Source organism: Plodia interpunctella, chromosome 20, assembly GCF_027563975.2.
Source record: "Plodia interpunctella isolate USDA-ARS_2022_Savannah chromosome 20, ilPloInte3.2, whole genome shotgun sequence".
Taxonomy (NCBI): Eukaryota; Metazoa; Arthropoda; class Insecta; order Lepidoptera; family Pyralidae; genus Plodia; species Plodia interpunctella.
In genome coordinates this window covers 5688682-5703252 of record NC_071313.1, presented here as the reverse complement: position 1 = coordinate 5703252, position 14571 = coordinate 5688682, and the positions used below count along the sequence as shown (strand labels likewise).

General features: G+C 35.8%; 1 protein-coding gene across 5 annotated transcripts in view; it reads right to left on the bottom strand.

Annotated features, from left to right (window-relative positions):
- Window positions 1–4483: 4483 nt before the first annotated feature.
- Window positions 4484–14571, bottom strand: part of Hipk (Homeodomain interacting protein kinase) — a 95161-nt gene continuing 85073 nt past the window's right edge. For 3 of the 5 annotated variants that reach the window (XM_053760440.2, XM_053760439.2, XM_053760442.2), the window contains exons 15-24: window positions 14411–14529; window positions 13563–13640; window positions 12704–12814; window positions 12059–12267; window positions 11470–11657; window positions 10452–10598; window positions 10157–10234; window positions 9537–9682; window positions 9104–9196; window positions 4484–8695 (exon numbers count right to left, since the gene is read on the bottom strand). In XM_053760440.2, the coding sequence (XP_053616415.1) occupies window positions 8557–8695; window positions 9104–9196; window positions 9537–9682; window positions 10157–10234; window positions 10452–10598; window positions 11470–11657; window positions 12059–12267; window positions 12704–12814; window positions 13563–13640; window positions 14411–14529 (1308 nt within the window). In that variant the 3' untranslated portion in view covers window positions 4484–8556. The remainder of the gene's footprint in view (window positions 8696–9103; window positions 9197–9536; window positions 9683–10156; window positions 10235–10451; window positions 10599–11469; window positions 11658–12058; window positions 12268–12703; window positions 12815–13562; window positions 13641–14410; window positions 14530–14571) is intronic. The other 2 variants (XM_053760441.2, XM_053760443.2) reach the window with 2 other exon arrangements.

Here is a 14571-nt window from a genome sequence, read left to right as displayed (position 1 = left end):
TTCTAGATGTATACGGAAAGGGCATATAAGCATAGACTGCGGGATTGTTTGTTAAATTTGTACTTTTAAATTTCCCTTAGTCATAATATATGTCAGTAACGTGCTAAATCGACGATAGCATTAACATCACTTACTTTGTAATAATCATTTGTGTATGATATAAATTACGCTAATTTGGTCGTAAACTACTTTAATGGTACTAAAAATAGGTGTACTAACTCCCAAATATTTCAATGCAGAAGATTGACAGAGCTAATTTGAGTAGATAGGTTAATTTGAAATTAAATCGTGGATTTGACAAACTTCAAATTAACTAGTTAATATTTTCTAATCAAGAATTATGTAATTAGTTAAAAATCATTTAACATATAATGTACATTTGTTCAGTACAGTTTGTACAGTATGCGCCGGATAAACAATTTTGTATATATTCAACAGATCGATTGTGCGCGATAGACAGGTTTTAAAGTAGGCTTTAACAGTTTTATGAATAAGAAGATTAATCTTTAACAAAATAGCAATTATTCAAAAATATTTAATTTCCAAGGTCTACATGTGCTTTAGGTGTATAAGTAACTTTTATACACCACTATTGAAGAATATATTCTACCCATGCATAAATTGTTTTGCATGGATCTTACGTACTCACAAATATTTAATTATTTGGAAATCATTACACCTAAAAGCGACCTGCGCAAGCACTGGTCATCCACAACACCGCTATCTTCTGGACGCTAAAACATGTCAATGAAATATTATATAGAAGACAGAAAATTTCGAATAAATTGGACATTAAAATCACGATTTATATAAATAAAATGATTGAGTCTACCGAGGCTACTAGATCTTAATTTACCAAAATATTAAGTGGTGCGACAGCGAGGCATCCGTGGAAAACCCGTGTCCTAGATGAGCGACAAAAGCAACAAGACAGTGCGAAGCAGAAAGATTGATTAATGTAACAAATTGCTTCGTGTCGTGCAGCATGCCGTCGCTCACCTAGGTATTGGAGATTAAAGCAGTAACAAGTGATGGGAGTCTTGTCGTTAGATTCAACAATACACCTCAGTTGCACCTGAGGTTAACTTTAACCTGCGCGCCGTCGCCTTTGTGTAGTGTTGTTGTGCGCATGTTAAAGTTAATGTCAAAGTTGACTGGCGCAACTGAAGCTAAGTATCAATGTCAAGTACTTTTTAAAGAAAGGGTAAGCACACAATCTACCGAAATGGTATTCATTTCCCTACAAAAACATCTGTCCCACGAAAATTACACAATAATTATCAATTAGAAAAAAAAATTGTGTATATCATTAGATTGAAAGGAAAACCCGTATTTATCAACATCGTAGCCAGTTTTATTCTAAAAGTATTTCTATTTATACTTTTTCGAAATTTTTCTAAGCGCGGAAATTTGAGTCTCTTGTCATTGTTGATCGTAAGTTTTTTGTAATTTGATGTTAAAAATCAATAGTGTTATGCTCGCTTTTTTTAAACATAAGTCCTCCACTCACTATTCCTCGCTGTCCATGCCTCGCAGGTAACCGTAGACAAATGCTAACTCTACGAAGTAACACTACATCTATAGCTTGTAAAATTCTTTGAAAAAGTTTAAATTTCTAGATAAAAAGCCGACGCTAATTCTAAAACGTCCCTGATATTCTTTTGGGCACTGATTTCAACGATGAAACTAGAACTAAAGTAAATATCAATTATGAATTATGAAGCTAGCAGGAATGTTTGTGAGATCGATTCAAACAACAACGTCAACAACGTCGGCAACGTCAAAATTTATATGAAAAAAGTTTTTTCAACGTTTCGATATCGATACGTTTATATGCTCGCAAATACTCATGTTGGGGACATATGGCGTAGCACGAGTGACTTAAAGATATGCTAACATTGAATCATACTCGTGTCTCAAGGGCTACCACTCGGTAGTAGGCAGAGATACTAATAGATATAGATAGATAGATAGTAGTAGTAATAGTAGTGTTTATTTCATATTTTTGTTACTAATGTGTAAAGTTATTGAAAAACCATTGAAACACGATTACGACTTAACATAAGTAGAATTTATGAACTTCCTCGCTATATTTTGCTTTGACATATTTCATCGTTGATATCAATGTTATCTTAAAACTACTACGGCCCTAATCACTCTATAAGCTCTAGTTAAATATAATATATTTAGACATCTATATAGTTAAGTCGGTTTTGGTGTCGAAGTATGCGATTACAAAGAAATATTTCGAAATATCATACCTATACAACAGTCCAGTGATACACGACTTTGGACGGCAAAACATTTGGTTGAATGACGATCAACATTTGGCGCGTAAATTTTTTGGAAAAAAATTCCGTATTTCCGCATGCTACTTAGGACAGGTTATAGAGAATTTATTTTTCATTTGATAAATTTGTAGTATTGCAATCAGCGATGTGTAATTCTAATATTCGAGAATGCACGGAAACAGTCATGAAATATTCTCGGAAATTCCCGAGAATTTTCCTCACATCGTTCCCGTGATATATCCGACGAGAATTCATCTTGGAAATCTGCGAAAATTCTCAAGGGAGAACATTTCCGAGAACAGAGAATTTCTCAGCGACACATCGCTAGCTGCAATTATAAATCAATTTTCATTTAAAAACAAATTCATTAAATACACTGGACTGCATTTATCTAAATACGTACTACAGACAAAATCACATTAATTTTAATAGACAGTGTAAAAATAATGTTTGTTTATAAACATTGGCCTATTTAGTCATTAGAATTCATTGTACTTCATCTAGTTGAAAAGCTTATTGTTATTATCACACATATTATAGTTACCTAGTAAGTAGATATAGAACGTCGATTATACAAAGTTATGCTAGAATAGAGCCTAGTTTTAGCAGCGTACTACCAACGCACTAATAACAAACATGTGACATCAGACTTTAGTAATTACGAGGGTAAAATCTTAAGATAATTCAAATTAAACATTTGTTCCCACACCACTCATTTTTGCTCTTCAAGACGCGCAGGCGAATTTTACAAAATTAAATATCGACAATATTATTTTACTTTCAATATGTAATTCACAGAAATAGCTGTGTCAACGTGTGGAACCAAAATTTTACATATTAACGACTTCATATTGTGAAAGATAATAAAATTTGATAATTATTTTTAAAACACATAGACATCGATTTTGAATAATTAAGTACTTAGGATAGCTTATTATATTTAATTATACGATTATGTGCGGTTCAGCATATAAAAGTGCTTCTACGAGTACTTATAATTATAAAGCTGAATGTCATTAAAAAGGTCAAATTTCCCAAATTACCACAAGAATGCATTTCAATGCTCCAAAGTTATGTAAAACGATTTTATAATCTTCTTCAGTAAGCACCTAATTTGGAAAAACTAGGTACATTTTCATTAATATCCATTAATATCGATAAAATTCCAATATTGGAGTTAACCGATAAATTTCTAACTTTCAACGATAAATTTAAAGGGCTAAAAGGGAAAAACGTTAAAGGTGGTCAACAAAAATATGAAATTATTTTGTCAATCTAACCAAAAGAATATATTATATATAATTTTATTGGGATTTAAAATGTAGGTACTAGATACATAAGGATAATATATATTAGGAATTATTTATGCTTATGTATTTATATAATGTTAAAAAACTTAAGATTGTACCTATTTGCCTATGAAATATATATTGTATCTGGAAAAATGTTTTGATGTTTTATATAATTTCTTATTGTTCGAGTTACCACATGCTACATACATTCTAAGGCTCTGTACAATATAAACTATTGGCACTAATAAAAAAGAAACCAAAATGGCTACTGATAAGCAAAAAATAAGAATGATTATTGTCTGACACTGTGTTATTGTCAAGACAGCAGTTAAGGCGATGTACGCCGCTCTATTGACTATAGTAAGACGGAATGGTGGCCATGTCACTCGGAACTACAAAGTTTTAGGGTTTTAGATATTTTATAAACTGACAAAAACAATTTATACCTACTTCAAGTAGGTAATGCTAAAAATACTTATGCTGTTACAATTTAAAGTATTCATCCAAAGTTACAAAAGCCTTGTGCCAGTAATACGTTGCGATTATAGCATTGCATTCACTTGCCACCAGATGGCGGTAGGTAGTCGTGACATGACTCACGACTACGTCAGATGCCTTTAGACTTGATGAGATTTGAACAGTATTAGCAAACACACTAGTTAAAAGTATTCAGAATATCTATGAATTTTTAAATTGCTTTCATAAATGGGTATTTTTTGCGGCACTATCTATCAAGTAACGTGAAAACAGTAACAATTCTATGGTAAATAAATAGCTTATCATAATGACATGGCTACGAACTCCGAGAAATGTAATTCTCTAGTGTCACGCTTGGAGCACCTTCGAAGAGGCCATCCGACGAAGCAAAAAGGAAAGGATGGGAAAAATAAAAATAAAATAAAAAGGGATATTTGGATGTTTATTTACAATTTGCTCTCTAATAATAACTACATATTTGATTATCATTAAAGAAAACTTAAGCAACATCGGTGCTTTATCCCTGATCACCCACATATCGAATTTAAAACGTGTTAATTTTAACTTGTGTTAACACAAGACACTATGCTATATTAAAACATAAAATACCCATTAATGTACTACAGTTAGTTCTCGAATTGTACCAAAAGGTACGGTAGTTACAAGAAAAACTTATAAATCAATCATATGATGACTGTATTCCATTAATAAGATCATTAATGAATAAAATAATATAGTTAAAAATCACAGTGGAATATGCAATAGAAAAGGTTGGCGGAGGCCAGAACGTTACAATATGATAGATATACACAATACACACAGAGCACAAAACCTGTTGATTGCGGATCAATAGTCACCAGCGAAATTATATACATACAGGCTTATACTATATTGTAGATTACTGTACGTGTCACTGGGCACATTATTATAATTCGACACCAAGTTCGTAAACAAATATTTTCATTGATAACCAAGGCTATTACTACTAATTGCCACATACAAGTCACAATAGAAGAGAACAATTAATCTCATACAAATTAAATCAAAATAATAACATATTGACATTGATATAGAAATACATATTGAAATTATGAGATGGAAGTCTGAATTATATTGGTATTGAATATTATATACTAGGCCATCGAATATACTTTTAGGAAAACAAATTATAAACATTTTGGAACTAAGTGTAATAGACTCCGATACAGCCAGGATACGTTGCATGGATCACCTTGATCGCTTTCAACAGACTGTGTGTTCTGTCATGTTATGCCAGCAGACTAAATCACACGTATTATGGAGTATTTGTACATTAAATAGCTCAATACAATTTATTCTGATTATTGTCGCTACGCGTTCGCGCTTTACGGGCATGCCGTGTTCAAAATGCAATTTTATACACAATAATTTATTGCAACAACCCAAAATTTACAATCAGTTTTCAACTAATAATAATGAGTAGATCACAGTATAAGCATAACGGATGTATTGTACGACTGATAAGTCCAGACATGCCCCATATACACTATATTTGTTAAGGCAAAAAAAATCTCCAACTTAATGAACGTTTACGAACTAAGATTAAGTAATAATAATAATTATATAGAAAATATAACATTCCATTGTTAATACACTTAAAAATGAAACCCCGTAACTACATAAGTAGGTAAAAGTGTGCAGTGATTGGTCGGCAATTAAACAAGGGTGGGGGTAATTGTTGTAGTGGGGGCGCACAGAAAGAGATCATAACTACGCCCCGGGGGGCAATCTCGCACTTTTTTTGATATCCGTACATGCACCTAGTTGCGGAGGTAGTATCCATTAAATAATTAAAACAAACATCCACTATCGCGAAGTAATAAATTTTACATGTCATGTAATTATTGGACGATTTGAGGACTTAAATTCTGCCATTCCAAAACTTCAACGTATATTGCAATTTTCTACAAATCAATTATTAAATATTAATTTGATTTTCAATGTTTTATTACACAACGTAAATCATGGTTTTACAAAAAATATGACATTTTGAACAACACAAAAAAATTCTTTCTTTATGCAGATAACAATCACGATTCCATTATTATACATCAATTGATTCCTCATTGCGTAATAATTTAGATTAATTTACATTTCACTATTAATTACACTAAATATAGCACGTTATGCACAAATTTACAGAAAAACACATTTAAACATTACAAATGACAAAATATTCATTGATTGGCGTTAATTTATTTTTTAGCTATTTTCTCAAAAAATAATTACAAAAATACTGCGTCTCGCTAGTAGGTGCATGTGTACTAAACATTGCAGGGACCAAGCGCAAGTGATACACGTATAGAAAACTAAGTAAAGAGTAAACAAGTTATTTAGAACTAAGGCACAAGTAAAACAACACACTATAAAACCAACTTTAATACTAAAAAAAAAATATTAAACGAGTTAGCGTAATCTATGCAATGTTTAGCCATTTATGTTCCGGATAAAACCATAGAGTAAAAATCATTACAATGCACTACCATTAATTACTACAACCGTATGTGACATTAAAACTAAACATAAGATTATTGTCAACCAGCAAAGCTAATTCACTAAAAATATAATCAAATTAACATTACATAGTCTTGTCATAAAAAAGTAAATTTTATTCGTTAAAAATTTAATATATTTATATATTCAAATAAATGAATGCTGCGTCGTGGCGTCTCGATAGAGCGTCGATTATATGCGAATATCGTAAAGAAGTCACTTCAAACTAGGTTTGCTGTTAAGCAAAATTATGATAAAGAACATCATAAGTACGAGAGGCGCCCGTGACCGTTATGAAAAATACGGGTTCTGTTGCCGAGTTTCTTTGATATGACTATAAAATTGTACGATAGGACTTACATGTTACTAGTGGCCCGGGGCGCCGGGGCTTCAGGGCGTCGTGGCACCGGGGCGCCTCGCTCACAGCTAACTCGGAACTCAGAAACCTGCCGTGGCCCGCTAGACCACGCGCCGACTACACATACTATCGAATTAAACTAAATTGCAGTCGTAAAATAATTGCATTAATTTGTATAAACTTTAATAATTAGTTTTCAATAACAATTCTCCATCTATCTAAATGTGAATATACATGTATTACACTCGTTTACTATTTATTAGTGTGTACTAAATGTTCATAAAATTCTTATGATATATTTTTTATTTCGTTTAACATACTTTGAAAACTACATCTATGCATCCATCACCGCTGCTACACACAATATCTACATAGTAAAAAATCCCGTAAATTACATGAATATAGGTATTAAACACAGCATAAATGTTTGTATTTGTTTAATTAAATGGGTCGACCCACACAACTACACTACTTGATATGGAACGCAAGAAAAAATACTCTCAATATCTAAAGCAAACCATTACACTAAAGTTAAAATCAAAATAATAATTGACAAAATCACCGATCACGTAAAACTAAATACAAAATGGATTCCCGGCGGCTATACAAGCGCCGGGCCCTCAAAATCCCCATATAAAGATTTGGTACAAACACTATTCTACGATAAAATATTAGTAAATGCAGCCTACTCGCATCGCTTTTGCAGCAAAATTATACTAACGCGAAATTTACAATCCATATAATACACGTAAATAAACACTGTCATTAAAACCTAACGCGTAAGGACCCGCGAATAATGCAATACTAAAATCGATCGAACTTATGAACATAAACGATTAAACACATCCCGTATTATGTAAAACATCGATCATTAAGATATATACTCTCGGTATATCGATTAAGATAGTCGCTAACGACAATATTTGTACAGATAGTCGATTAACTATAAATACAAGACCGTTCGGTCAAATAAGAGAAGGAACTCGCTAAAACATTGGACACACACTAGTCATAGATTTAATTAAAAATTGCTGTGTGATATAGAATCGAATTCCGGTTCCTCGTGCACTCGAGCGCCCTTATCGAATGAGCGAATCGATAGCAACCGGTCGTCCGATCATCGATAAGGGCCGCTGAGTGCTAAAAAGTCAAAATTCAAGAAATACAATAATAAAAATCGCCGTTTTTTTCGACGATTCAGTGATTTCATATCATATATGTACAAAAAGCCTGCGCTATTTATAAGGAATGGTGTGGAAATCTAGCTCGAACGTTTGACAATCAACGAATAGCATAATAAATCTTCCTGAGCCGCCTCAAATTACCAGGGTGGTGGCATGGTATTTGAAGGGGCTTTTCAGCCGATTCTTATTTCGATATCTCCTTTCGCCGGACCGAAGCACCAGGATCGCATGTCGTACGAAGAGCAATCCTGTCCTAATTTCTTTGTTTCTTCCGCCGTACCAAATTACCGGTACACACGAAGAGATCGAGTCATTCTTCTGGCTCAAAGTACTTCCTCGGAAAGTAGCAGAGTTACATGGCAGAGACGTCCGCGTGACCCTCAGGTGGGCACGAGGCCGAGGCGAGGACAGAGGTCGGGCCATCAGTCGGTGTACCAGAGGTGCTGCTGGTGGTGCTGCGGCACGAGGTAGGTGGGCGAGTACGTCTGCAGATAGGGCGGGAGACGCGCGCTGCTGGCGTGGTGTGCGGGCGGGGGTCCGGCCACGCCGCCCACGCCGCCGCTGGGTGGGAAAACGACTCATTTACTTACTTGTACAACACAAGTATCGAAGTCTACTAAGGTACGGAATCCTAAATATATATATACTTCAGGTGTCTACTTTACTATGTTTGTGAAATTTCGCAAACATATATAAAGGTTACGTATTTTCCTTCTAAGTCCTTTTAAGGTACGGATACTTTAGGTATCCACTTTACTGAACCGCCGTGGTAAATGCATTAATATTGGAAAATTTAATACAATTAAAATTATTTATTACTTTTCACAATGTACGCGGTAGATAAAGGTTATACAATATCTTAATCACCACAACCATTACAAATTAGACGAATAAATATAACATAGGTTTGACGGACACACGACTGCTATAGCAGTGTTACGAGTGACCTCTATATAAATAAATACTCACGTGTGATAGTGGTACGTAGGGACATATAATGGAGGGGGCAAGTACCCAGGGGACACGCCCCCGCCTGGGGACAATACTCCGCCGCTGCTCGTCCTGGAAATTATATATTTATTTAAATTTTATTGGACAACTTCAAAGTTAACTTAAAGGTAGGCTTAATTTTAAGACCAAACAGAAAAACGCAAAAAAGATCTTAAAAAGCTTTTTTACTTTTACCTTTATTTCAAAATTTTACTTGGTAGACGCGCATTCCAGTAAAGATTGGATCCAACCACATTTTTTTGTAACAGTTCAAAATATTATATAATAACTAATATTATTAATGCGAAAATAAAATCCGTTACGTAGTTTTAAAGATCTAAGTATACATAGGGAGTGACAGACAGCGGGAAGTGACTTTGTTTTATACTATGTAGTGATTGTTAAAACTGACTTGTAGTGCGGGTGCGGATGGTGGTGCCAGGCGTGCGGGTGCTTGTGTGCGGGGGGCGCCGCGCTCAGCCCCACCGCGCCCACGCCCACGCCCACGCCCACGCCCGCCATCCCACTGCTGGGCAAGTACTCGCCGCGACCGCCGCTCTGCAAAGAAAAAAGGTGTTTTCACTTGTCATACTCATAATGTTATTTTTGGATGCACGAGTTCTAAAATTAGGCTATAAAGTAAAATCTTAGTCTATGAATTATTTTTTTGCCCTAGAGCATTTTACTTTAGTAAACGTTACTGCCAGTAAATAATAAACAGGGCTGTACATCCACGAATATTACAACGCGTATTTATAATATTTCCTCGCGATCGACGTAAATAACAGAGTATACACCTCGACAGCAAAACGGCATTTCATTCTCGATGTAAATATACACAAAATAGTTACCTCTAAAATGAATCGTCTACAAAAATAGTAGATCATACACCAAGATAAAATCTAATGTGAGGCCGGAGAGTGTGATCGAATGTTGATTTTTGGTCAGATACACCGGTGCACCTTATAAGAATGCTAACATATAACTGTCAAACTTGTACTAACAAAATGTAATGAATATAACAAAACTTACGCTATCTCTTTTATTGTGCTGAACGGGCACATACTGATTGCACTGGTAGTCGGCCGCCTGTCGCACTGTGGATCCACTCTGAAATACAAAATTTACATCATCACCAACAATATTCTGTGACTTACTGACAGACGAAGCACAGAAACTACTAAGAGCCACGTCCCATTGCTCAGTTGTGCTGCGTCATCTTGCGCCATGCACACACAAACACACTTTCTCATTTACTATATTATGTATGGAAATATGAACTTTCGTCCGTAAGAAGCAGAGCTGAGTCGATCAACGGTCAACTCACCGGCACGTAGTGGTGCTCGTGCTCACGCTTGGCCTGCTCCTGCTGAGCCAGCGCCAGCAATCTCTTCTTCTGGCTCTGAGGCGTGGCCTGCGCCGCTGCCGCCACGTGGCTGCTGGTCGGCTGCTGCGGCGCCGCTTGCTGTTGTTGCTGATAAAGCGACAATAATCATATTATAAATTATAAATAAATAAACATGTATTTGTATGGACAAATCACACAGATTGAGTTGGCGCCAAAGTAAGTTCGGGACTTGTGTTTTGGGTTACTAACTCGACGACACAATTTTATAACATATACATATATAGATAAACATCTAAGACCCAGATAAATTTGAAAAAGTTCATTTTCCATCTTGACCTAAACAGGGAACGGACCCCTAGTGCAGCAGTCCAGAGGTCACGGAGGTTGGATATTAAATGCTACAACTGCACGGCAAAAGGGCTCAAAAGTGTCTGAGGGCGAAGGTTTGCAGTTCTCTGTAGTGAGACGAAGCGAACCAATTGTCGTTGCGTCGCAATGGCGCAATGTGATTGGTTAGCTGCGTCGCACTGCGAATCGACTCGATGGTGAGACGTAAATAGCATAGTCGTACAACAGACGCTGATATTCGAATTGTAACTTGGAAATATTTCAATATACATATAGAAATGGCTACATAAGAAATGTTTTTATTGTATGAGAAAGATTTTTTTGACTGAGAAACATAACTCGACATGATTACATTGGATATGATGAATTTTAATCGGTTTTGAATAACATACGTAGTATTTCTGTCAAAGCATTATAATCTAATTTGGATGATTGAGTTAAGAAAATAATTTATATAAATTTGCATGCTATTTTTATGGCTAGATATAATTGTTCTCAAATGCAATGTGCCGATATATCGCAATTATAATTGGTACATTATTTCATATAAAATTGCATTTCAATCAAATTACTTTTTTTTTTATTCTGGCCTTGAGTTTCGAGCTAATAACATTCTAATAATCTACGGATAAATGAAATGTATATCAACCGTGTGATGATGGTGGCAGGGCTGGTGCTCGTGCTTCACGTGTCTGTGGTCGCGCGGCGACCGCGCGGAGCAGATCACGCCGCCGTGAGCGCTGTGGCCGCTGTGACCGCTGTGGCCGCTGTGTCCGGGGTTGGCGGCTTCGGCGCTGTGGTGCTGTGACGACGCTGCGCACTCGTTCGCGGCTGGAGCTGAGACAAAGGTGGGTATTATATTTTTTGTCGGATTGACTTCTCCCGCCCATATAGCGTTACATAGTACTGTGCATTTACAAAATTATTTATATAAAAATACGATGAGGAGGGTAAAATATGTTGAATTAGCAATTAATCATACCTAGATCTGTTTAATTCGGGCATTACTTCGGCAAGGGACCTCTGAGCTCTAGTTTCTTTCTTTCTTACATAATTGTGTTCACACATGTAATATTTAGTCTTTAAACACAAACTTTTTGAAACAAACATATTTCATAGTTTTATTCATGAGACCAGTAACGGCGGTCGTAGATTCGATTCGATTTAAATAAATTGGTATTTTTATGTCAACTCTACTTGACATTAAAAATAACATAACATATAGATATATTGTTTACCTGTGTCGTTTTGATTGGCCGTCGGCCTGTGCTCATCATCGTCGGAGTCGGAGATGGTGATGACGGAGACGGCGGGGGAGGGGGTGTCGCGGATGGTGATGGTGGGCTGCGGGGGCGCTGTGGGGGCCGGGGGCGCCGGGGGCGCGGGGGGCGGGGGCGCCGGCGCCACGCAGCCCTCCCACGCCGGCTGCGGCGGTGGGATTGCGCTCCTGGACGGATAAAAAAAATTTAAGTCAAGAGTTAGCTACTTTGAAACTAGTCAATTCTGATGCTTTTTTTAAATGTCAAAAACAAAATTTTATATGAAGCTTGTATGATAGTGATGTATCATGACGTAACGGATTTCGGAGTAAAAAAGCATTGGTTTTATTCAGTTCGGTTCATCCCAAAGTGGTTTGCTGTGGCCTTCTCCATTTCACTACATAAATTTATCAATTAGAGAGCAAGTTTTCTCATGTTTAAATTGTTTTATTTGTTTGAAACATGAGTGGTGATCGATGAAAACTACTATACATGAGACATATTGGTAATTTAGCATACACGTGCCAAATATAGGATTAAAACCAGAGACCACCACTGCTTCTAACACAGGATAAATTGTGTTACAATACTTATGTAATGTACAAATACATTATATAAACTCACGTATGCTCATGATGATAATGTCTATGCCGTGATGGTGGGGTTCCTTCCTTCACTCTCTTCTTCACAGGCGACAGCTGCGTCGGCTCTTTCTTGCCACCACTGCTTGCCATGCTGTTTTGGACAATATATTATGAGTACTATGGGTCATAATACTGTGGCTCCATCAAAGATGTGCGATAAATGTGAGAGCCAATGGGATGAGTTCTTTTTTGAAAAGAAGTAACCCTATTGGTAGATTTTTTCAGCCATATTTTTCATCTACCTCGCACATTACTGACGATAACGGAGTCATAGAATTTGAGAAATTGTATGAATAGAAAATATGAGAAAAAAAGCACGATAATCAACATAACTGATGCGAAATAACGTATTTTATTAATTATAATACGAAAAAAAAAATGCTTCTACATATTTTTAGAAATAAAGTGGTAGTTTTAATCATACAGGGTGATTTCTCATACATTGGCATTATTTTATCTATATGCTCAGTCGATGGTACTGAACAACTTTTCGTATGAAAGCAACCTTGATATCGCGAAAAAAAAAACAGCTGATCCATACATTTTCCACAAGTTAGGTATTTAATTTTGTATAGAACAGTTGATTTTTTCTTTTCGCGATTTCGGATTTACCCCCATACTAAAAGTTGTTCAGGATTATGGACTGAGGTATATAGACAAAATATTGCCAATGTATTAAAAGTCACCTGTATAAGATATATGAACATATAATCTCATATGATATCAGAGTCTCCTCGGGTCAGGATGTTATAAAGCGACCGTATAAGCTAGTTTTTTAGTAAGGTTACGTAACGGCTACATATTGAGAAATGAGTTTAATTCTAGGGTTGTGGAAGCACCTGTATTGATGCGTTTGGTGGTGCGGCTGGTAGTGAGGCACGGCGGCCGTCTGCTGCTTTGTTGATCTGTCGACAACCCTATACTGTTATAAGTAACTCTGAACCAATATTTCTTAACTTTTACTTCACACGTTATTATAAAAAAAATCTCCTTGATTTTTTTTTATTGTGATTATCATTTTACTGAATTATAATAATTACATTAAATCTAAATTTAATTTATAAATGTATACTTTAAATGATTTATTTAATGATAGAACTCTTGATAGAATTGAGAGCTAGCATAAATTATTACTTTTTATAATAATAACAATATTTAGTGGATGGCATGTTCCTCATTTATTAATTTATATTTGCATACCTATATTCGTCGGTAAAATATGTAGGTTTAATGTAGTTTTAAAATCAATTTATTATACAGTACTTATGTAGCCGCCAAAATTCTTGGAATGTAGTCGTTTCTTAGAGATGTCTCTTTACACGTACATACATAGGTGTATAGAAAAAACTAAATGATATCGCGTACTCATTTCGAATAGTGCCTTGACTGAATAGACTACATTGACCAAATTAAATCCTATCCTACTAATATGATAAATGCGGAAGTTAGTAAGGATGTATGTGTGTTTGTCACTCTTTCACGCAAAATTTACTGAACAGATTTTTATGAAATTTGGTACACGGGTAGAATATAACCTGGAATAACACAGAGTATATTTTATCCCGAAATTCCCACGGGAGCGAAGCTAGTATTAAATAACTATAGGGCCAAGATTGAACACATATAATAATGTTTGTTCCTTCGTAACGACTAGAAAAGAAGAATGAAGACGATGAGAGTGAATGACCTCTTGTTGTGGTGGTGGACGTGGTGCGGATGGTGGAGGTCGTCAGGCAGCGGCTCCACGATGAGTGGCGCGTGCTGGTGTGCGGCGGCGGCGGCGGCGGCGGCCGCCAGCTGCTGCACCTGATGCAACACACCGATATATTACTGATTTTCATTTGATTT